The 25309-nt window shown below is 47.2% G+C and overlaps 1 protein-coding gene across 1 annotated transcript in view; it reads right to left on the bottom strand.

The window, feature by feature from the left end:
- Nucleotides 1-24028, bottom strand: part of CDKN3 (cyclin dependent kinase inhibitor 3) — a 34668-nt gene extending 10640 nt beyond the window's left edge. Inside the window, exons 1-2 of the mRNA XM_078766251.1 lie at nt 24010-24028; nt 5117-5339 (exon numbers count right to left, since the gene is read on the bottom strand). Of these exons, the coding sequence (XP_078622377.1) occupies nt 5117-5339; nt 24010-24028 (242 nt within the window). The remainder of the gene's footprint in view (nt 1-5116; nt 5340-24009) is intronic.
- Nucleotides 24029-25309: the final 1281 nt, after the last annotated feature.

The raw sequence follows: 25309 nt of genomic DNA, 5'->3' as shown, positions 1-25309 counted from the left end.
CTATAAGTATTCATATGAGCTGATTATTATACTAGGAATTCATTTGCAATAACACATCAATATTAATGACGTGCTGATTTTTCTGAACTATGAAAATTATTCTCTTGGATTTATGTATAAACACTTAGCCAAATACAGAAAGCTTGACGTACACAGCCTGAAGCAATGTTTCACTCTGGAAAACAGCAAAGACAGAGCAGTTGAACCAGTTTTTTTTCCCCTCCATTACATGGGACAAAGTGTCTCCATCTAAGAATCTCATGCACGCCATGTGTCAGTCTCCAAAATTGTACACTGTTCAAATACAAATCACCGGTGGTGAGAATTGCTTGTACGTGCTTGTGACTTGCATTTACCCTTAATATCATCAAGCTATGGTATACTACAAATCAGACAAAAAGAAAACGATGAAAAAAACATGTCAGGATGGAATCCCCCAAAATAACAACCAAACAAGGTACGAATGACACCACAATCCTTTTACGAATCGCCACCATGACATCTTTCGACCAACCTCAGGTCTTCTATCGACTCCTCTCCGGCCTTGCTCCCCCAGCTCTGTCTGTGCTCTGTCCCCAAATATTCCTACAGGTCGCACAAGATCTGCCAGTAACCCTCTGATGGTTAAACTGCCAAAATCTCAGCTCTCTGCTCACCTTCACTCTTTCATTCCCCTTTACTCCCACCTCTGGAACAAACTCCCCCACTCCCTTCAATCCCACTCCTCCCTCCAGGTCTTTAAAACAGCTGTTCACCACCATCTCTTATGGGTCACCCCCCATCCAAAACCTTGATATTGTTGCGGATATGGGATTTGGATCCATCCATATCCGCTTGTAAATATTCCCCTATTTCCCCAATACTTCCCAACTATCCCCAATCCCCCATTCCCTAGTCCCATTTTCTGTAAACAACACTCTGTAGCCCCGACCTTCCCCTATTTCCCCCCTTAAATGTCGCATCCAGGTCCACCGCATCTCACGTAGACAACTATAGGACCTCTTGCTAGTTATTCTTAGTCTATGTCAGTTAAGGACTCGTTTCCATTAATTCTGACTCTTCGTTGCACCAGAATGTGATTGTATGGCACCGTTAGAAAGTTTAGGACCTCCCAATACCTCCCCGCAGCTCTCCCTCATGGTACAACAACAACAACAACAACAGTGGCGGCGGCGCGGGGAGTGTGCGTCCTCACTCCGGCTTGGTTAGCCGCCATTGAACATGTGCTCCGACGGGGTTACCACGCAGGGGCTCGCTGTCAGCTCCTCGTCAAGGGCGGAGCCCGGTAACCCCCCGCACCCAATAGAAGCGGCGGACCGATTCCATCTGGGGCGGAGCCAACGAGCCGAGGGCGTGTCACTCCCCGCTGAGCATGCGCAGGAAGAGGGAGGTGACGTCAGATGCGCCCTCAGCTTGGAGAGAGAAGACGCCACCTCCGAGCGCTGAAAAACCTCCCCGCATCTCTGGACCGGACCGCGTTTGATTCTGCCCCTGAGCCAAGGTGCACCTTGTGCTATCGACTGCCTGTCCTTCCCTGCCATCAATCCCCGTGTAAGTCAGTCTTGTCCCGTTTGTCTGTGGTCTGTCGGGGATAGATAAGACTGTGTTTAAGTGCCCATCTTTTCTGTGCTTTACCTCTTACCGTGTAATCTACCCCTTTTCTGCATCGCCAATTATATCCTCCTCCGGAGGTCTTGAGAACTGTACCCCTTGTGTCGTTTCATTTAACCCAGCCGTTGTGTCCTTTCCATCATTGATTTAGCGTAGCGCGATTCGGCCAACGTTCGAGTGGAATCGGGCGGGATAGGGTTCTAATCGGGGAGTAACTGTTCGGACGCGGTAATACCAAACCGCTCGGTAAACTAACATCTAAAACCGCGTCTGTAACAATATTTTCAACCTAAGTCAATTCACCCCAGATCTACTTTTCTGAAATACCGACTTCTTTCCTGGAAGTCCTAGCAGTGTCCATGTGTTTTATACCTCTCCCACCCCCTTCCCATGCCTCCTCCTCCCTCCTACAGATCTTCCGTTGTCCCTGTTCTCTGCTGTTGGACTTGTGTGCTTCCCTCTCTCTCCCCATCTTGTATCTTGTCTCCCACTCCCTTTATTGTATGCTTTGACTGTTTTGTGTGTCCATTTGTATTTTTTGTGATTGATGTTAGCTCTTACACGAGCCTCGATCTTGTATTAAAAAAATAAAAAATGTCCAAATGCCGGTTTCAGAGGGTGGAACGGAGTCCTCCCAGTACTCGAAGTATCCACCCCCGCTTCAGTAAAGGATTACGATTCATGGGCAAAGTTGTGAAGTTTTGTTGTTCTCAGAGTTTTGTTTCAAGTGCTCTTTTCAGGATCGTCACTGAGCCCCGTAGAGCCTCCAACTGTCGTTTGTTTGTGGTAATGTTCCCAGGGATGGTTTATAAGATCCCTGTGAGGTTCCTCTTTATCAATCTCGTTGCCCCAATTATCACTGGTACAATGTCAGCACTCTTCATCTTCCAGGATCTTTTCACTTCATTTTTTAGGTGTTGGTATTTGGTCATTTTCTTGATTTCTGCATTATTTAGGCCAAAGTCGCTGGGTACTGAAACCTCAATTTGCAATGCTGTCTTTTCATTTTTGTTCCTGAGTACTATGTCGGTCACAATGCTTTGTTTTTTATATGTCTTGTTGGGTGGGATCATCACATCATATGTGAGCATTATGCCCTTGTTTCCAATGATTGCTTTTGGTTCGTGTTTTGCGGAACTGGGATATTGAAATTTCTGCAGATGTTCCAGTAGATTACTCTACATACCTTGTTGTGCCTTTGGGTGCACAGCTGTTCTGACATGAGTTTTTTACATCCCGATAGGAGGTGACTCATGCTTTCTGTTTCTATCTTGCAGAACCGACACTTGTCCGATTGACTCAGTCCCACCATCTTCTTAAATCTATTTGTGTAGTGTCCTTGGTCTTGTGCATTAATAATGCTTCGTTCTATGTCCTAGTTGAGCTGACATCTTCTTAGCCATTCCAGTAATCCTTCTTTGTCTATCCCCAATCTGTCCAACTCTTTCTTTATATCTCATTGCTCTTCTGTCTTTCTCCCAGTTATCACTATATATCTGCTGGTATTTCATCTTGTATTTTTCTTTTGTCTTTTTTTTCAATCGTTAGGGCTGTATTCGTTGCTGTTTCGGTTTGGTGTTTGACATCTTCTATTCACACCTGTTTTAGGAAGTTTTTGCAAGGTGAGTGAGAGATACCTTTTCTAGTTTGTTGTGTTCATGCTTGTACACAATTTGTATTCAGTAGTCTGTTGAGCATTTCACGCCCTCTGCTCATCCTACAGTCGTCGTTCTCGGCACTTGATTGAGTTCCATCAGGCCACGACCTCCTTCTTTCCTCGGCAGGTACATTCTTGGGATGCACTGATTTTTGTAGAACAGTTTGGATCGTGAGGAGTTTCCTTGTTTTGATATCGAGTTTTTTGATATCCACTTGTATCCAGTTTACTATTCTGCAACTGTACTGGAACACTGGTACTGCTGTTTGGTTTATGGCTTTGATTTTGTTTCTTGGGGGTGAGATATGTTTTCAGGATCAGCCTCGTTCTTTGCAGGTATTCTTTGATAATTGTTTTGCATATTTTTAGGACAAATTTGGTGGACCTCTTCTAGTCCAAGTTATTTGTAAGATGCTTCGTTGTCTAGCTCCTGTGTTGTTGTATCTAGGTCTATGTTTATGTTGTCCATTTTTGTTTGTCTACCCTGCATGAATGTGCACTTTATTTTTTTTGTATACAAGATCGAGGCTCATGAAAGAGCTAACATGAATCACAAAAAAGGACAAACAGATACACATAGCATACAATAAAGGGAGCGGGAGACAAGATGGGGAGAGAGAGGGAAGCACACAAGTACAACAGTAGAGAACAGGGACAACGGAAGATCCGTGGGAGGGAGGGAGCTTGGGGGGGAGGAGGCATTGGAAGGCGGGGGAGGGGGTGGGAAAGGTATAAAACACATGGACACTGCGAGAACTTCCAGGAAAAAGTTATTTCCACACTTATTTAGGCCAAATTCCATTTGGATGTCGTCAGACAAACATTTCACAAATTTCAGTTGCTCTGCCAATTTTTCTTGCAGTACAAAGAGTTTAAAATCATCCACGTACTGTAGATATGTCACCTTTCTTGTTTCTTTGGACATTCTTTTATTCAATACTAGGGTGTATCCGTGTCCTTGCTCATTAATGAGTCATTTGTGGTTATTCTTGCCAACACTGTGGATAGCTTCTCCCATCACTGGGGACGAGTACTTTTGCGAGTGATCAACAGTGTCACAATTGTGTTCTTAAAGATCTCGTTATACATTCGTTTAGCTGGTTGAGGTCGGAAAAACATCAAGGGTTTTATAGAAAGTTGTCCTAAAGTTATATAGAATTCAAAAGAAAATAGAAATCTCCAGAGAAATGTTCTTTAGGATTTCTACAGAACATTTTTTGAAGAGTGAATTTTTTTTATATGCATGATCGACGCTTGTGGAAGAGCTAGAGCAGAATGGAAAGGGGAAACATCAACAGCAGAGTAGAAGTGAGAGTGAGTGTGCGTGAGATCAAGGGGAGGGGGAGAAGGACACATGGGTGTGAGCAAGCTGCACACAAGCTGAAGGAAACACAGTGAGAGGAGGGGAGGAAGGCAGGGATCAAGCAGAAAAGGAATAAACCAATCAACAACGACCAAATGAATGGATGTGTGGGAGAGAGACGAAAAATCACAATAACATGGAAAATGGGAGTGCTTGGCAATGGAGTCATTTTGGGGTAAAAGGAAAATGGGAGTGCTTGGAAAATGGGAGTAAAAGGAAAATGGAGAAAATGGGAGTAATAATGTAAAAAAAAACAAAAAAAAAACACTTCCATGTGAAAAGGTTTTGAGGAGTCATTTAGATGTCATGTAGGATTCCTACAATTCATCGAGCCTTAAATTCCTTAATATACCAGGGAAGAGCAATTGTACATAAGTCATTCATCAGTGGGGTCAATATGCACACAGCAACATGCGGTGCAATAAATGGTCTCCAATTGTACTGGAAAATGTGATCACAGAAAGATAGCAGCAGAGTTAACTTACTGGATGACCGTGCGCTTCCCATCCTCGAGACATTCACGTAGCTCGTCTAGCAGAGCCAGGCAGGATACGATGTCCGGCGCTATGCCCTCGTGCACTGGGTAGTGGTGGGTCACAACAACCCTGGCCCTGTACCCATCCAAAAGTCCGTTGACTCGGTAACGACACATCTCAACATTTGTGCACAAGACAAAAACTTCCTGCACACCCTGAAAGCACGCGGCATCTGCAACACAAGAGTCACGCAAACACATGTGCAAGGAAGACTCCATGATTTCTGCTACTCTGAATGAACCAGTGCAAAATGAAACATCAACTTAATCACTTCCCCTTTTGTATGCAGCACAATGCTGTGGGGTAGCATCATTGGCTGAGGGCATGGCTGTGCCACTGATGCAGTCCACCTGTAGGTTAAAGCAGGAATTGTAATTTGGTCATGGTGCGACGATAGCTCACCTACTCTATGTGAACGACACCATAGGGTCTTTAACGTCCTCCAACTAATTCTGGCAGACGGGACACTCGTTTAACAACCATCCAAGGGACATTTAATCACCCTGCCTGTGAAACACCGAGATTAGTCCCGCATTCAAACCCAACCTAGACAGCTTAGAGGCGGCTGTGCATACATCTATGCCATTCTTTCAGCCCAACTTGATCTCAGAGATATATATATATATATCAGATAAGAAAAAGAACTCTACATCCCCCTTATATCAACGAAAAGGGCATGTTAATTAGCTCGGGGATTATGTTAATTAATTCCTTGTATGATGTTCCCTCTGTGATTTATCCCTATGTCCCTTATGGCACTGCATTAGACACCAGTTAGAATCGTGCATGTAATGGCACTAATTAATAATAAACATACTGGAAGCCAGGACGTTGAGCCATACAGCTGAAAACCCCGACTTGGGAGGCACACACAGGATGGGCAGGCCGAGGCCACGCCCCAAGGAGCCATGGTTGGTCAGGGTTCTTGATTGACAGGAGGACTGGTAAGAATGGACTCGCTGATTGGCAAAGCACGGCTGATGATGTGAGAGCATGGGTGATAAAAGTACATGCTAGCGGACATTTTGCTTTCCTCTCTTCGCTTCGGTCTCTCTCTCTCTCTCTTCGCCCTCTTCTCAAGAACGATCGTGCTTGGACCATGGGCTCAAGGAAGCGATCGGACTAGCCGTGTTCGGAGACACCACTGGTGGACATGCAGGGGAAAAGGGCAGGGCCGCGGACCGAGGGCTGCAGCTTCCCACCGGGGATGACAGGGACAGGCCCGGCTGGAGGAGCGAGCTGCACGCGGCCCGTTCGATTCGCGTGGAAGGCCTGTTGCACGCCGGCGGTCGCGGCCTAGTGAGCGAGGGCATGTGGAGGCCTAGCAGCGCGGGAGCGAGCAGTTCCCGCCAACGAGCGAGCGGTTCCCGCCAACGACCTTGACGACCCCTGACAAGACCCCACCAGTGATCAGAGTTAAGTGCACCCACACACACATTATTTTCAGTTACCTTTCCCTGTGTCCTTGTTTCAAGTCTGTGTGGGGACGTCCAAATTTAGGAAATTATTTGATCGTGTGTTTCTTTGTTACCGGCATTTCTTTTAATAAAACCTGTTTCTTTTTGTACATTTTAAATCCGTTTCGTGCGAGTTATTTTCTGCAGGGTTTGGAGACTGACGTTGGTATCTGTGTAGGTAAGTGCTCTTCAGCATCCTCCCATCTTGGAAACATTTTAATCGCCAGGAACGCGACATGTATATATATATATATATATATATATATATATATATATATAATTTCAAAACACACCTGGTCACAAGTGTGCCTCACTGACCGGGTCCTCAGTCGAGGTCCTCAGCATCATCCCGTTTCGGCCCTTCAACCTCAATATGGTCAGCTAAAGTGGGCCAGCAGGGGCACATACGCCTCCACATGCAGCAGCTACACCTGGATGCATCCATACCCCCACCCAGTGAGAACACATACAACATCAACAAAACCGCCTCCCCTCCCACAATCCACAGCCCCTCATCTACTCACTCACACACCAAAAAAAACAAAAAAAACAACCGAGCACCTACCCTTACAACATGCACCACTCAAACAAAAACACATTCAAGCAAAACCACACCCACTCCTGCAAAACACACACACACACACACACACACACACACACACACACACACACACACACACACACACACACACACACAAACACACATCTCCATTTTTCTTCCACACTCAGTCACTATCCCTTTTGGCTGAAATGAACCACAACCCACAACCTAAACCTACACCGTTCGACGTGCCTCCATAAACTTACTCCATATCCAAAGTGAGCCTTTCAAGGCAATCTGGACCACTTTGTCACACATCCTCCTTCTTTCTGTACCACACACTCCAAGCCGAGAAAGAAATGCAGAAAAGGAATTGCCAATATATCCTCTACACCCCACCACAAATGGCTGACAAGAAACTCGCCAACCCTTCTCCCGACACTCTGCTTCCAGCTCACTGTACTTTCCTCTCTTCCACTCGTGCACCTCCTCCATGTTCTCTTCTCAGGGTCTGGACAATTCCCATAAGATGACCTGTCTTGTTGCACCTGACCAGATGACAATGTCAGGCCAGAACATTGTCACACAGATCTCCTCTGGGAATACCAATTGTGGCTTCAGGTCCACCATCACCTTCCAATCACAAGCATCTGACAGCCCTCTTGCTTTCCACCTCCTCCTCCTCTTTCCACCTCTTACCACTTGGCCCTCTTTGACAAACAACAACTCTCCCCCATCAGTTTCCTTCTCCACTCTCCTCTCTCTCGATCTCAGCACCTCTTGTTGCATCATCTGCACTACCACCATATATATATATATATATATATATATATAATCCAAGTATTTCCCTCACCTAATGCCCTTCCTAATCAGTGGGCAGCCGATTAAATAATTGGCTATCATGCTCACCACGAATGTGTCTGCTCCTGAATTTGATACAGATGCTTTAAAGCCACAGAGAAAAATGTATGGATTTGAGATTTCAATGCCTGGTGCTTCCAAACCACGTTTTTGAATCCAAACAGTGATAAGCGGTGAAAACAGTGATAAGCGAAAAGTGAAAATGTTCAAAGTCTGCCGGTTCACTGTATAGCTAACAACACGGTGAAGTGATAAGGTAAACCATAAATTCATAGCAACCACATACATACAAATTTTGAAAAATAAATAAATAAAAGCAGTCAGCCTGTCACCAGTGACAATGTTACCGTTGTTTTACAAGCCACAGGAACCAAAGCAATTTACCGAGATCTTCATTCATGTCACGTGACATCTTTAAAACGGCATCCTGTGGCACAAACAAAGTCAAAATAAACCTCAGTCAAAATGTTTTTTGACATAGTTCCTGTAAGTTAAAAAGAATAATAAAATGTCTCATTCATATAACCATTAGGATTCAGAAAAGTGTGCACGAAAGGAGCTTTTAGGGCCCGCTCGAAGGCCTGCCTTTTTTACTTCAAAAAAGGTAAAAAGTCAAACATTTGAACAGCCTTGGACGTGCACCTTGACCCCATGGCCAAGGCACAACGTCAACAAGGCTGTCCCAATAACATTACACATGCGCCTCAACCCCAAGGCTTAAGCACATGGTCATTCAAACGCATGCATCATGCCCCCAAAGGGCCACAATGCATGGTCATACAATTGGGACCACTCCTCTCAATAGGAGTGAGCCCCCTTAATCCACTGACAGGGAATTTACTCCTGTCAGGTGACTGCACCCTGGGCAAGTAGCCTTGCCTGGGGCGCAAAATAGTCTGTGGAGTCAAAATAGTCTGCACGAAAGGAGCCACGTGACAATAAGAAGACCTGTGTTTTTGGTTTCAAGCTTTCCGAGATGGCGTAGATAATACAGAGCTTCAGCGTAGCTTGATTGGTCTGCTCACAACGTATCTTCTTATATTTTCAATGTTCAAGATACAGTAAATCTATCTGGTATGTCATATTGTGTTTCATTTTTGTAAGCACCAATCACATTTCTCGTTCCCAATTTAGACTGGAATTTAGCTCTGCGCTGCTTAATTTGCACCATCACATGTGCAGATAATGCATAAATTAACGCACTATGACGTGCATAAATTAAAGCGATCTTCTGGGATTTGTCACATTGTTGCGGTGACTGTGGGTGCTCATTATTGTCGTGGGGATGCTCGGGTAAACAACCATTAAGTAGTCCCTGTGCCAGGTTTTAGCGGAAGGGATTTATTTCAGCCATTATAGACCAATCAAATGAGTGGAAAAAGAGAAGCCTGAGGTCAATCTCCGAAAGTATTACTTTCACACCATCATCCACGCGATGTGATGTGGCTTTTAATTGAAATACTACAAATACTGTTTAGATTTTGATGATTTGCGTGTGATATGATTTAACGGATGTTTATATAAATCGTTTAAAATAAAATAAAAACCCTTCAATTTCTGATATTTTGCCTTTTCATTTGGACCTCCCATTTGAAGCACACCCGTAGCGTGGGTACCGTTGCTAGTAAAGTATAATTTGAAATAACTTCCTTCGTTTTGTTTCTCGAATAAAAACAAGATATTGATGGCAGGTTATGAATAAAATATTTTTTTATATATCTCTTGAAAGGGACTAGTACTACGTATTTAATGGCCCCAATTATTCCCACATTCTTGTAATGTAAGGTCGAGGGAAGGTTTTCGCCCAAGTCTTTCATTAACTGATTCATTCAAGCATGACTTTAACTGAAGGTGATTCGGGAAGGTATTTTAAATTTGTTAAGTACGCGCGTGTGCCGGTGATAACTCACCTACTCTTTGCGAAAGACACATTGAGGGTCTTTAATGTCCACCAACTACTTCTAGAATATATGGCCACCAAGGTGACGTAAGGTTATGCTTATCCAGTGGACAGACAGATCTTTTCGGTTTTATTTTATATCGTCATGTTCTAATCATATGTATTTTATAGACGTACTCACAATCTAGTCATACGTACTCGCGGTCTAGTTTGTACTCACATTTTTATTGAACATACTTTGTGGATGTACTCGGTTGAAAAAAAGATAACGTGCAACACTAGCTATCACCAGGTGGCGTTTGTGGCCTATGTTAGCACATTATGTGCAGACAAACTAACAAACACACCCAAACAAAACTTCATACGAGAACGGCACTTAGGAGAGAGCATACCTCCACCTGGTTGGCCATATCACCCAATGGTGAAGAAATCACTTAAAAAATTATACCAGCCGGATCCGGATCTGAATCTTCACCAAAATTGAATCAATTCTTCCTTTTCACACACACAACATGTCCAACAAGTTTCGTCCAAATCCGTCCGTAACGTTTTGAGATATCCTGCTATGATGCATCGTTTTTGGCCCTATGTCCCAATTAAATAATTAAATAATTCTCATATCCGAATCCATATTCAGATCTTCACCAAAATCGAATTGATTCTTCCTTGTCACACACACAACCGGTCCACCAAGTTTAGTCCAAATCCGTGTACAACTTTTTGAGATATCCTGCTATGTATCGTTTTTGGCCCGATCTCCCAATGGTGAAGAATCACTTAAAAATTTCTAGTCGCCGAATCCGAATGTGGATCTTCACCAAAATCTAATAATATCGTGCTTGTCACATAAACATATGTCACATAAGCAACCTCTTTGCTAAATTTCGTCCGAATCCGTCCACAACATTTTGAGACATCTTGTTCACAAACAAACAAACAAACAAATGGACAAACAGGGGTAAAAACATAACATCCATCCACCTTTGGTGGTGGAGGTAATAATCCCTGGCACGTATTATGTTTTCCTTCAGCATTGCCTGATGTTCTTAATTAAAGGAGATTTGTAAATCGACACCCAATCATAAAGGCAGAACATTTGACTTCCTCCAGCCCTCTCCCATTTACGCCCCATAACTTCCCCTCCCCTGAGTGCATCTTCACAGATGAGTAATTGTGTCTAGCATCGAGGCCAAAGTTGCCTTGAATAACGATTACAGATCTTTTTTTAATCATGGTGTTGATTTAAGTGATGCGGGTGTGCTAGGTTCGTGAGAAACAAAGGACAATTTCACACGCATATAAATAATCAGGGACATTCATCAGCAACCGCATCCCAAAATTCCACAATTGCAATGATTCAGAATGATGGAAAAGGAGGTAATAAAAATGTACACATTTCTGGGTGCTGTGCCCGTAGGAAGGTTCAGTATTGCCAAAGCAGTTTCTTGGCAATGGTTATACTGGGTGGTTTGCCATTGCCTACCCATCAGTAGATTAGAGCAGGAATTTGGAATTTGTTCAGGGTGCCGGTGATAGCTCGTCTACTCTTCGCGAAGGACGTTGATTTTCTTTTTAATATTTAATGCCCAACAACATATGCTGGTCGACGGGGTGCCAAGTTCAACATGGAAGGCACACACATTGATGAATCACTCTGCCTGTGAAACTCTAGGATGTCAGTTTATACCTGGGACAGGGTTCAAGCCCAGACTGTTATAGGCGAGTGTGACACATAGACATCCTATGCAAATATCAGCTTTTGTGATTGGATACATCGCTGAGTCAGTCACTCGACAAAAGCTAAATAAGGTGCCAAAAAGGAGAAAAACCAAATACAGACAAAAACTTTGAATCATTAAATACAGAAATTTTTATCATAGAAGTTGTGAAATAAAAACTTTGAATGCGTAATAACTGCATCTGATAAGATTTTGTGAAACATGAGGAATGAGTAGGATGAAAAAGAAAAATATTTACGACATACATATTGTTGCGGAATCCAACGTCGGCCTTCCCCACTTACCAAGGGGGGATTAGTCCCCTCGTTTATTTGACTGACCGACGTGGTCCTGGGGGTATTATGTCACGCCCGGTCTGCGCTGGGTAGGGTATTAGGCCCAACCGTCCTATGACCTAAATACCAGCACCTACCGGTACGCAAGGAAATACTCCCCCGCCCACGGTCGCAGCGTAATGGACTAGTTGCGCCGAGCGAAGCGAACTGCACCGTGAGCCGGTTACCAAGACTGACCCGATTGATCTTCGTCGGCCGAATCGCGCCACGGGCCCTCAATGGGGAAACCTCTAAAGCGACCGAATGCGAAGGAAAGAGGACAAAGTCGGAAGAACAGGCTTTATTACTATTAATTACTATTTACACAACGAAAGAAACCAAGGAGAAGGAAGAATAACGAAAGTAATTTACAGGAGAAGAAGACACAGTGCAACACTAGCTTACCTATTACACTCTTAATTAATACCCCAGGACAACGTGAAAGACAGACGAACGATCACACTTACACGGGGAAATGCAGGCAGGAATGAATGGCTGAAAGTGGATGGCTTTGAGAGGCAAGGAAGGTCCAGCGGGGACTGGGCACGGTCGGGCCGGAAAGCACCGCCGTCAAAAAGCCGAGCCGCGGTCGTTCGAACTCCCGCGGTTCCAAACTGCGCGGGCGAAGTTCCTTTCTCCGCACTGCTGCGTCGCGCGCTCCTTGCGTTGCCTCGGTCCGTATCTCCTCTGCAGCCCGGCACGTATCTCAGCTGCTTGGACTCATCTGCTCATCTCCGTAGCTCATCTGAGGTGGGGGCGTCTCCCGCGGGTTATATAAGCCCCACCCTTGAACCTTCGCGAACCTCCCAGATCGTTCTCTCTCCGCCCGCTCAAGCCAAACCCCTTCGTGCTGGGTTGGTTGAGCGGGGCCGACTCACTCCTCCTTTCTGTGACGAGGTGCGGAGACACGCCTTTCTTCTCCAAACCGACCGCATGCTCAATGGAGTCCATTTGCGGCGAAAACCATCCAAACCTGACACTTTGCAGATGGGACCTACTCTTATTTAATTCGGTGCAATGGAGAGTCGACTATTGGGAAACACAGCCTTAAACTACATAGAATAAGGGAATAACTATTTAAAAGGATATATGGTGCCCTGCATGTATGTTTATTGAATTAACTAAGAGGACGAGCTTCGACCTTTCTTTACATTACGGAGGGTGACATTTACACACAACAAAACCATAATTCTCACATTCGTTATACGTTCTCAAATTCGTTACACTGCACCCCCCTTCCTTCAGGCCCGTTCTCGGGCCTATAAAACTTTACTTTTAGTGTGACACGTAGGTGTAGTTCCCTCTACAATTAACCGGACCCTGAGTGCGACAATTTTAAAACACAAATAAATATGTCCCGCTACTCCATTGCACTCTATCTAACAGTTTCGCACCCACAGCTAACCGAATTGCGGAATGGTTTTCAAACTATACATTTACGGTGGGGAGCATTATTTACAGTGACGTTATTCCTTATTTACAACGCACCCAGGACCTGTGATTTTTTTTCTTTTCAGGGAAACAAAAAGAAATTCCTGTCGGGAGGGAGGAGACAGCACGCATTGCATCGACGCACCAGTACCATAAGCACCAAAAGCACCAAATGCACCAAAAGCACCAACCAGTGCACAGTCATTACAGTTTGTAATAAACACAAAAAAACAACTGGTGGTGGTCTTCCTCTTCTCTGCTGGGCCGATGTTCTTCCCGATGTTTTCTCTCTTCATGCGGCCTATTTGAACTATAAAAAGCACAAAGTGTCCATTTTTTATTTAGGGCCACAGGGGCAAACTAAGGATGGTCCACCTGTTGGGCATAGGTGCCACCTTACCCAGGTCTGCAAGCAAGATTACCTGGCCACTATGGCTGGTCCCCAGCAGAGGTGCCCTGCCCCAGAACCTGGGGTCCATCAAGTGGTACTTGGCCACAGAACAGCGGTCCATAAAGTGGTACATCAATGCAATGCATGCTGGTTGCGAGAGTCCTGGCACACAAGGCGACCTCCCCGCACGCTCCTCGCAGTGCCCAGAGAGCACAGTCCTCGGGTGCGAGACAAAGGGGGGGGGGGGGGGGGAAGAAGACAGGTGAGCGAGGGGTATGGTCACAAGGGTACACATCAACAAGGCAATGCAAGATGAGGTGCGTACGGAGAGCGAAGTGAGAAAGCTCGTCCCTACCGTACGCCCCCCCCCCCCCACATGTGACCTACACTACCCTTGCCCTTACCCCATATTTACAACAATTTACACATTACAAATTCGTCACTACCGTCACGTCTTCCCCATATTTCCCCTATACCAAATTCGTCACCACAATCCCTCTAACCAAAATTTGCCATCACCAATTCATCATCAATCCTCATAAGGAGGGAGAGATGGAACACGAAGCACAATGTCACACCCACGTCATGATGCGTCTCACATTCCAAACATTTGCACAATCAAAATAATCAAACCTGGCATGGTGTGGAGTACCATCGTTACCTCAGGTGAGTGGATGGAGATGGTGCGAGGAGATCTCAACCCTATCTACCTTCTAAATGACATTAACACACTTTACACTACCCGGGGTCTTTCCCTGCAAAACCATTGGCCAACTTACTCTATGCGGTTTTAAGAACCAAATTCCCATTGACCAAACTGTGGTGCTTCATCAATTTGGGGTCTCACTCCCCCGATTCAACTCCCTGTGCCTTTGCACAATTTCAGGACTGGGTCGTGTGGCTCTCCCAGCAGGTCTACCCACCTGCACACCTCCACCACTGTAGTTGCCTCCGAGCTTACCTGCTCCTTAACCTAACCTATCTACCTGGGGAAGGCCCTCTGGCGCTCTCCCCACTCGGTGCCCTCTGGCACTGGGCTACCCGGGTCAGTCCTCCGGATCCTCGGGCCCCATCCACAACCCTACCGGCTCCCAGAGCCCACCTGCGGCCTCACCTGGCCGACATCCTCACAGTGGTGGAGTGCTCAACCAACTACACACACTAACAGGCCACACGCCCAGCCATTTCCACGTCACTAATGCACCCATCCAAACTCCATTCTTCCACACGCACCACAGATGCCAATATCCAACCACAATTTACCTGTACCCTCTACCTAACTCTTAAACTACCCTCCCCGGGTATTCGTGATGGGGTCCATCCTCCTTTCACACCTTCGCACCATCCACTCCACTCCACAGTTTCCACCATACTCACTCCATACCATCCATTCCATACTCCATATATTCCATACTCCATACACCTGTTCAGTTGCACACCTGTGCAATCACTCCTGGTGCTTCCTGCACCCTCCTTCCTCCCTGGACCATTTGGTCAACACAACACTCAATCACCAATTACTCACTCATGCACTGCTCCATACACTTTCGATTCTCAAAACCATTGCCTCAGGCACCCAGATTTTCCCACGCTCATACACACATCTCTCCCGAGCATTGCCTCGCAATTCCTCATTAGCTCGATATCAATACTCACACATACGGCATCATCTAATCTACCTGGTGCCCTGCTAAAACTCGCGCTTCCCCATCGCCCCTTTAAACTATTGCGCTCCCTCGTTGTTATCATCCAACTACCCTCTCTATGTCCCCACTACCTGTTCAAAGTCACTACTAACCTTACCGTTACCTATGGTCATCTTCTCGAGATCCCTATCATTATCCTAACCCTCCCGGGCTAGTTTTCACTGCCATAAACCCCATAACTAGTGCTCCTTTGCCCCCGGTGTGAGAGATGGCAGAGTTGCCATCCCACCACAACGGGCATCTCTCACTACCAATTTGGCCCATCAAATTTCAGCCAATTCTATTCACTATTCTAAATTTTGGATCAAAAACACTATCATCATTACAGTCCGCTATATCTGAGCCTCGGTGCGTTGTCACATCATTAAAACTCGGCTTCGCAAAGCCGAGCAATGAATTCGGGTGGTTTGGTCGCCTGCAGTTGGATCCGTCCGGCATTCACGACTCTGGGGAGGAGGCATGCTCGGGCCGAGATTCCACGCATCATCGCGGCTCGGAACCTTGCGGTCTCCGACCCGATGACCTAGGCTCACCCGGTCGGAACCCCGTCCCCGCCAGGGGGCGAAGGTCCGACCCGGCTCCCCTCCCCCTGAATCGCGCCGATCGCCGCTCTGACGCGGCTCCGACCGTTCAGTGCGGGACCCGGCCCGAATCGAGTGCGACGCTCCGAAGCGGGGCGACGCAGCATCGATCCGCGTGAAGCTTCACATCCAACAAAGCGCGTCGCGCACCGAGCGCCCGCGTCGGCTATCCGTCACTCTAAACGCTACCCCCGTTCAACGTCGATGCTTCACTTGCATGCCCACATGCACACGCGACCCTTTTCACACTCACAAAACCCAGCGTCTCGGCGCCTCCAGTGCATCCCACACACTCCGTCCATTCCACCACCGCACTCCCTGTTACACACCACACCTCTCGCGCACACTCGCCATTCGCACACTTCCTTAACACACCTCACGCACTGTCTTGTGCACTCTCCTCACTCGGTACGTACTCCGTACCACTCACCATGGGCGTGCACTCTTGCATCCACCCACTAACGCGCTCCGATGGGCTCTCCCACACCCGCGCCACAACCAACTCAGGTGTGCTTCCTCGCCCACGTTCCACCACCACCTTACGCTCCATGTCACACTCACCCTCGCACGTACACTCCGTATCGCTCTCACTCCCTGTGTCACACTCCGTACACCCCGACGTGCATTCCCGCTCGCACTCGGTATCACTCCCATACTTTATAACACGCTCACTCTTTGACGCACACTTTTTCCTCACACGCGTGCCATTTTTACTCACACGGGACCCTTCACCAACGCCCGGGTGCCATATCGATCCCAATCGCGCGACAATTCTCTTCGCGCCAAACACTCTGCCGAAAAACCTCTTAGCACCATATACAGCCCGTCTCACCTTTGGGATCCTCCTCTCCATGTGCACCTGCAAATCTTTATAAGGATTAGCAAGTACGGCATCAGGATGTGAACTTAGACTTTGTGCACAATCCATTCCTCCCTGCCGCGAGTGCTTTTCTAAGCCCCCGGTCTCTCCAATTTCAATTCCCATAATTTCTTTGTTCACCTCGACGACCGTTGGCTTTAATAAAATTCCCTCTACCTCAGCGGTCGCCGGCTGCCCCAAACCCCGGGTCGCGATCTCTATACCAGTCATTTTACCCGCGCTTTTCTCCTCCTCGCTCAACCAGCGCTCCTCGACCCGCGTTACCTCGTCGTGCACCCGTGTGCTCCTCCCGCCCAACCTGCGGTCAACCTCCCTCTCGGCTTCCCTCACCTCATATGCGGCTTGTCCCCTCGCCAACCCCTCATTAATTTCTTTGGCTTGGCCAACTATGCCCCCCAGTTTGTCCCCTAATCCGCTTCCGAATCCCTCAAATTTGCTTCCGAGTCCCTCAAATTTGCTTCCGAGTCCCTCCAATCTGCTTCCGAGTCCCTCCAATTTGCTTCCGAGCCGCTCCCCCATTCTGTTTTCCAACCCTCCGAGTTGGTTTCCCATGTGCTGCTCCATTCGATTTTCTAATTGCTCACCCATTTTTTTCAATGTCTCCCCCCTTTCGTCGACTTTTGCCATTAATTGGTCCATAAAAAAATCGCATGTACCCTGGTATCTCGGGCTCGGCTGCCGCGACCACGTGCGAAGCGCCATTTTGTGTCCCTACAACCACGTGCGTGAGGGCGCCATTTTGTGTCCCTACAACCACGTGCGCGAGGGCACCATTTTGTGCACCTGATCCCCCCACAACCACATTACCATTGCTCTCCTCCTCCATTTCCCCCATATACATTTCCCCGAGGTCCTGGGTCGATTCTACCCCCCCTTCTAACTCACCCACCTGCATCCGATCGCCTTGATTGTCCATGGCACGAGTTTTAAATTTAGGATCTTATACAAAATTTCGGCCGCTCCAAATTTTGACCAAATTTTTTTTTGATGTTTAAAAATTTGGTTCAGGCCTCGAATCTCACTCCCAGACACCAATTGTTGCGGAATCCAACGTCGGCCTTCCCCACTTACCAAGGGGGGATTAGTCCCCTCGTTTATATGACTGACCGACGTGGTCCTGGGGGTATGACGTCACGCCCGGTCAGCGCTGGGTAGGGTATTAGGCCCAACCATCCTATGACCTAAATACCAGCACCTACCGGTACGCAAGGAAATACTCCCCCTGCCCACGGTCGCAGCGTAATGGACAAGTTGCGCCGAGCGAAGCGAACTGCACCGTGAGCCGGTTACCAAGACTGACCCGATTGATCTTCGTCGGCCGAATCGCGCCACGGGCCCTCAATGGGGAAACCTCTAAAGCGACCGAATGTGAAGGAAAGAGGACAAAGTAGGAAGAACAGGATTTATTACTATTAATTACTATTTACACAACGAAAGAAACCAAGGAGAAGGAAGAATAACGAAAGTAATTTACAGGAGAAGAAGACACAGTGCAACACTAGCTTACCTATTACACTCTTAATTAATACCCCAGGACAACGTGAAAGACAAACGAACGATCACACTTACACGGGGAAATGCAGGCAGGAATGAATGGCTGAAAGTGGATGGCTTTGAGAGGCAAGGAAGGTTCAGCGGGGACTGGGCACGGTCGGGCCGGAAGGCACCGCCGTCAAAAAGCCGAGCCGCGGTCGTGCGAACTCCCGCGGTTCCAAACTGCGCGGGCGAAGTTACTCTTTACGCACTGCTGCGTCGCGCGCTCCTTGCATTGCCTCGGTCTGTATCTCCTCTGCAGCGCAGCACGTATCTCAGCTGCTTGGACTCATCTGCTCATCTCCGTAGCTCATCTGAGGTGGGGGCGTCTCCCGCGGGTTATATAAGCCCAACCCTTGAACCTTCGCGAACCTCCCAGATCGTTCTCTCTCCGCCCGCTCAAGCCAAACCCCTTCGTGCTGGGTTGGTTGAGCGGGGCCGACTCACTCCTCCTTTCTGTGACGAGGTGCGGAGACACGCCTTTCTTCTCCAAACCGACCGCGGGCCAATGGAGTCCATTTTGCGGCGAAAACCATCCAAACCTGACACTTTGCAGATGGGACCTACTCTTATTTAATTCGGTGCAATGGAGAGTCGACTATTGGGAAACACAGCCTTAAACTACATAGAATAAGGGAATAACTATTTAAAAGGATATATGGTGCCCTGCGTGTATGTTTATTGAATTAACTAAGAGGACGAGCTTCGACCTTTCTTTACATTACGGAGGGTGACATTTACACACAACAAAACCATAATTCTCACATTCGTTATACTTTCTCAAATTCGTTACAATTTCAATTTGTTACAATTTCAAAATTTCAATTTCACACGCATATAAATAATCAGGAACATTCATCAGCAACCGCATCCCAAAATTTCAGAATTGCAATGATTCAGCATGATGGAAAAGGCTGTAATAAAAATGTACACATTTCTGGGTGCTGTACCCGTAGGAAGGTTCAGTATTGCCAAAGCAGTATCTTGGCAATGGTTATACTGGGTGGTTTGCCATTGCCTACCTATCAGTAGATTAGAGCAGGAATTTGGAATTTGTTCAGGGTGCCGGTGATAGCTCGTCTACTCTTCGCGAAGGACGTTGATTTTCTTTTTAATATTTAATGCCCAACAACATATGCTGGTCGACGGGGTGCCAAGTTCAACATGGAAGGCACACACATTGATGAATCACTCTGCCTGTGAAACCATAGGATGTCAGTTTATACCTGGGACAGGGTTCAAGCCCAGACTGTTATAGGCGAGTGTGACACATACACATCCTATGCAAATATCAGCTTTTGTGATTGGATACATCGTTGAGTCAGTCACTAGACAAAAGCTAAATAAGGTGCCAAAAAGGAGAAAAACCAAATACAGACAAAAACTTTGAATCATTAAATGCAGAAATTTTTATCATAGAAGTTGTGAAATAAAAACTTTGAATGCGTAATAACTGCATCTGATAAGATTTTGTGAAACATGAGGAATGAGTAGGATGAAAAAGAAAATTATTTACTACATACATATATATGTATGTATATATATTGTTGTGGATATGAGGATTGTGTTTTTTTATTGTGTTTTTTTTATTGCTTTATTGTGGACCCTCCTGCCTCCAGTTGTGTATAAAGGTCAAAGGGCGTCCCGTAGTTAGGTCATAAACAATCACGGTTAGCCAATCATAGATTTCCTCCTTGTTGGTAGTTATTTCCCTATTCTGTGTATTAGGCTAAGGATTTGTCTTCCATTAATTAATACTCCATTGCACCGAATTCAGACAAGGTAGATTCCCTGCACATTCCCCTTTCCTCAATTGCCAACTGCATTGAGCGGTTCGCTGAATTCTGCTGCAGCTGTGGGTTGTTGTTTTCGCTCCAAGACTCCATGAGCCACGAGGTCGTCTCGGAGCCAAAGGTGGGAGGAGTCGGCCCAGCGGCGGGGACAAGGTTGGTCCTTGTCATTAATTTTTAATTAATTAATTTATATCATTAATCCTTTATATCTACCCCCACTCTAAGGGTGGGGTCGGTGAGCCCTCGTGACCAATCAGGGCCGAGGCGAGCTCACCGATGGGCGTGTCCAAGCGGCCGGCGGCTGGATCACCGGGGGGCGATATAAAGTGCGTGCGCATGCGTCAGGACAGTGGTTAGTAGTTGGTTGTCGGTGGTGAGGAGTTGGTTGGTGGTTGGTGGCTAAAAGTACAGTTGTTGTTGAAGGAGGAAGGGTCGATGAAGAAAGAGAGTGGCGTTGGAGGAGGACGAGTTGAGTGTGGCATTAAGTGGCATTAAAGTGGAGCTGAAGAGCCCGGAGTCCAGCACGAAGCGCCCATCCGCTCGTGGTGAACAATACGCGCCGCTGCACACGAAGGCTTTCCCGCCAAGAACGCGAGTCGACTCCTGGAGCGGGACCTTGACGCCTGCAGTGGCCTGGGCCTTCCCATTCCTCCTTCCAGCCAATCCACTCTGCAATTCCCCATGTGAGTCTGTCTTTGTTTGTTCTGTCCCTGGGTTAATTAAGACTGTAATAGACAAGCTAGAATTTTCACTGTGTCCTTCTGGTCCGTCCCTCTTTCTGCTTTATTTTCTTATTCTTCCTCCTCCTTGGTTTCTTTTGATTGTAAATAGCAAATAAATCCTATTCGTATTTCAAACCCTTTTTGTCTTCTTCTTCACATCCGTCATCTTTGTCTTTTTCCTCATTGAATATCTGTGGCACGATTTGGCCAACGTTCAGAATCGGGTCTAGTCATTGTTAACGGTTCGGGCCGCGGCGCCATCCCCTCGGCAAATTAACATCTTATCCGCGGTCCGTAACAATATATATATATATATATATATATATATATACACAGACTTGGCATTCAATATGGAATATTTTTTTTGTGGGGGTGAACTTACTTTTCAAGATGTCTTAGAACCAAAAGTTCATTGGCATTATGTTGAAATTATTCTAGATTTTGTTAATGTGACCTTTAAAAGAAACAAAAACCACATTTGACATTTCAAAACAAATAAATTGATCCTTGAAAGTGATGTAAACTGATATCGAACTCAATTCATGGACAGTACTGTGTTAAACTTCTGTACGTTTTCCAGAAGTATCTCTTGATTTTGCACATTAGCCAAATTTTTTTTAAACTAAAACAAAAGTTTAATTACGACTGGGATTACGGACAGTAAAATTACAGTTCAGTACTTCGTGTAACCCCCACGAGCATTCAGGAGAGCATGTACACGTTGAGGCATGCTGTTCACGAGATTTGCCACGGTTTGGACAGGAATCGCTTGCCATGCAGTGACAATAGCCTGCTGCAATTCACGCACAGAGGTGGGCTGCTGGTCCAAGTGGTCGATTTGACGCGTTAATTCTGCCCACAAGTTCTCTATCGGATTCATATCCGGGGACATGGCAGGCCACTCCATATGCTCTACACCACGGTCAGCAAGAAAGTGTTGGATCATGCGAGCACGATGAGGCCGTGCATTGTCATCTTGGAAGACAAAGTTTCCTTGAAAGGTTGCACGAGAAAATGGAAGCAATGTTTCTTCCAGAATTGCCCTGTACTTGAACTGGTTCAGGTTTCCATTCAGAACAACCAGGTCAGTTTTGCCCCCTGCATGAAAAGCAGCCCAAACGGTCACCCCACCACCTCCAGCTTGGACTCTTGGCACTATACAATCTTTGTTGTAGGCTTCATGCACTTGTCTGCACACTCGGACGCGGCCATCTTGACGATAGACCAGAAATCTAGACTCGTCACTGAAGATCACGTGATTCCAGTGTCCTGGCTGCCATTGACGGTGCTCTCTGGCCCACTGCAATCGGCGCTGGCGGTGTTGTCTGGTCAGGCGTTGCTTTCTCAGGGGACGCCTGGCACGATAGCCTGCTTGAACCAGTCGTTGGTTGACTAGCCTTCTGGATACAGGCACATTTGTCAGTTGCTGCCACTCAGCCCTAAGCCGATTAGCTGACTTGATACGGCCATTGTGGACTAACCGGTGCAGCTGGCGATCATCCCTCCTTGTGGTTCTGCGGGGACGTCCTGGCCTCGGTATTGGAGTAGGGACACCCCTCTGAGCATTTCGTTTCAGGATCTTTGACACCTGACCTTGAGTGATGCCATACTGCCGAGCAATAGCACGCCGTTTCATGCCGTAATTTCGTAAAGCCACCACTCCATGACAAACAGCATTGTCGAGTTGACGGACCATCTCCAGAGGAAGCGGCAATAACTTTTGGAGATGTGCAGCAGTTGTTTTCCACTAATACAGAACGCAATAACCCTTGTATACCCGACTGTGAAGCAAGTCATCAAATGCATCTGTCCGTACATTTTGCCACGCCACCTGTGATATAATCCTGTTGTTGACTTCTTGCTGCGACAGACAATCAGTGACATGGTTCTTTTAACAAATAAATCACCAAAGTGCAAAAGAAACTCAACAGATTGATATACTGAGTTAAGAAAGTAAACCCAAGTCAAGAAAAAAAAAAAATTCCATATTAAATGCCAAGTCTGTATATATATATAGTTACGGTTTGTGACCTTTTTCTTCTTCCTTCCCCCACACCCCCCTGTGAGTTAGACCAAGTGGTTTGGTCCATGGGTATAAATCCTATGATTGGCTGTGGGGCAGGGGAGGGGCCAGGAAGGTGATTCAGAGGGGAGAGGGGCCATTTTGGAAGAGACCTCATGGCGGAGTGCCTTTTCGTGTGCTCGTCGAGTTGTCAGCAGAAACCTCTGTACCCGAAGGTTGACTTATGCCGGATCAACCCCTGCTACCACCTCGGTACCTGAAGGTTGACTTATACCGGATCAACCCCTGCAGCCACCTCTGCACCTGACGGTGGACTTGGATTAAACTCCGCCTGCCCTGGGGCCTACTGCTGGGCTGCCTTGGGGCCTACTCGTGAACTTGCCTACTCCTACCCTCTTGTGCTGGGCCTGCACTGGGGCCTACTGCTGGGCCGGCACTGGGGCCTACTGCTGGGCTTGCCTTGGGGCCTACTCGTGAACTTGCCTACTCCTACCCTCTTGTGCTGGGCCTGCCCTGGGGCCAACCACTGGGCCTGCCTTGGGGTCTACTACGGGGCCTACCCTTGGACCGGCCTACCCTTGGACCGGCCTACCCTTGGACCGGCCTACCCTTGGACCGGCCTACAATTGGACCGGCCTATTCGGGTTTTTCCCTCTCTTCTCCCTTCTTTGTTTTATGTGTAGGAAGAGATGTTTTCGTGTGATAATAAATAAATAAAGACCGTGTGATTGAAGGCTTGGTCTGGTGTGATTCAGGCCGTAACAATATATATAAATATAAAGTTGCGAATTTCGAGCTCGTCGACCGACTGAGGGGGGGGGGGGGGGGGGGTTAAGCCCTGCTCCCCCTCGAGCTTCGAGTCCACGAGGCCACCCCCACACTATACTCATGGTGGACGGATTCCTGGGCAATTCCAGCCGCTGAGCCTGCAGCTAACGCGTGGAAGGGTTAACGGTCACGACCCGAGTACCTTCGACACACGCAGCCATGATACGGGGGCTGAACCTTGCATGAGTCACGCTGGTCTTTAACGCCCGAGCGGTTTGTGCATCGTGGAACTCGTGCCGTTAACACTATGAACCCAATCGAGCAGTTTTAACTCGTGCAATGCCAGGCCAATGGTGAAAGGATGAAGACGGCCAGGTTGGAAACAAACCACAGGATTTATTCACAAATGTACAATAGTTATAGAAAAGGGATACAGTGGAGAACCTTAACGGCCTTACTTACTTTCACGGACAAGGGCTCTCAGACTCGTTCGGGGAAGGGGAGGAAGAGGGGAATGCGCCCAAAGCACGGCCGCTTGGTGCAGTTCGCCTGGACGGCTCGTTTGGCGGATCCCCCCCAAGGATGTTCGCGGCAGGGACGTCGATCACAGTCGTGCACGTAACGGGAATCCGAGGAGCATATCCCAAAGTCAGCGAGGCAAAGCGCACGTAACGGGAATCCGAGGAGCATATCCCAAAGTCAGCGAGGCAAAGCGCACGTGCAGGGAGTCCAGGCAGAGGTCGTCAGGGCAGAGAGCGCGTTCAGAGTCCCGGGCCAGAGAGAACCAGCCTGCCACAGAGAGAGGGAGAACGGGGGTCCAGGCCGGGTTTTATAGCCCCCCCCCCCCGGAGCCCCACTTGAATGTTCCACGGGCCTCCACTGGCCGCCGGGGGTTACGTGTCGTGACAGCCCCTTATTAGTCACTCCCTTTAGCTCTCATTGGCTGCCGTTATTGGCCACTCACTTTAGCTCCCATTGGCTGTTCGCTGCTTACCAGCCACGCCCTCCAGCTCCTCCCTCGGGCCTGCTAGACTTGTCCTAGGCCCATGACATGGCATTCCAGGCTTCAATGAGGCCTACCCTTACTCTACCTGCCTCAACGCATACTAACACTGGGAAGGAGACTATACTTCACATTTAATAAGAATAAGTAACTAAGCAAGGCTACATGTTGTGGTGCAACTAACTATAGGGGGGTTGCCATGGATTGCAGAATTGCAATGATTCAGAATGATGGAAAAGGATGTAATAAAAATGTACACATTCCTGGGTGTTGTGCCCGTAGGAAGGTTCAGTATTGCCAAAGCAGTTTCTTGGCAATGGTTATACTGGGTGGTTTGCCATTGCCGACCCATCAGTAGATTAGAGCAGGAATTTGGAATTTGTTCAGGGTGCCGGTGATAGCTCGTCTACTCTTCGCGAAGGACGTTGATTTTCTTTTTAATCTTTAATGCCCAACAACGAATGTTGGTCGACGGGGCGCCAAGTTCAACATGGAAGGC

Source organism: Myxine glutinosa, chromosome 12, assembly GCF_964187855.1.
Source record: "Myxine glutinosa chromosome 12, kmMyxGlut1.1, whole genome shotgun sequence".
Lineage (NCBI taxonomy): Eukaryota > Metazoa > Chordata > Myxini > Myxiniformes > Myxinidae > Myxine > Myxine glutinosa.
This window is presented reverse-complemented; position numbering and strand designations above follow the sequence as displayed.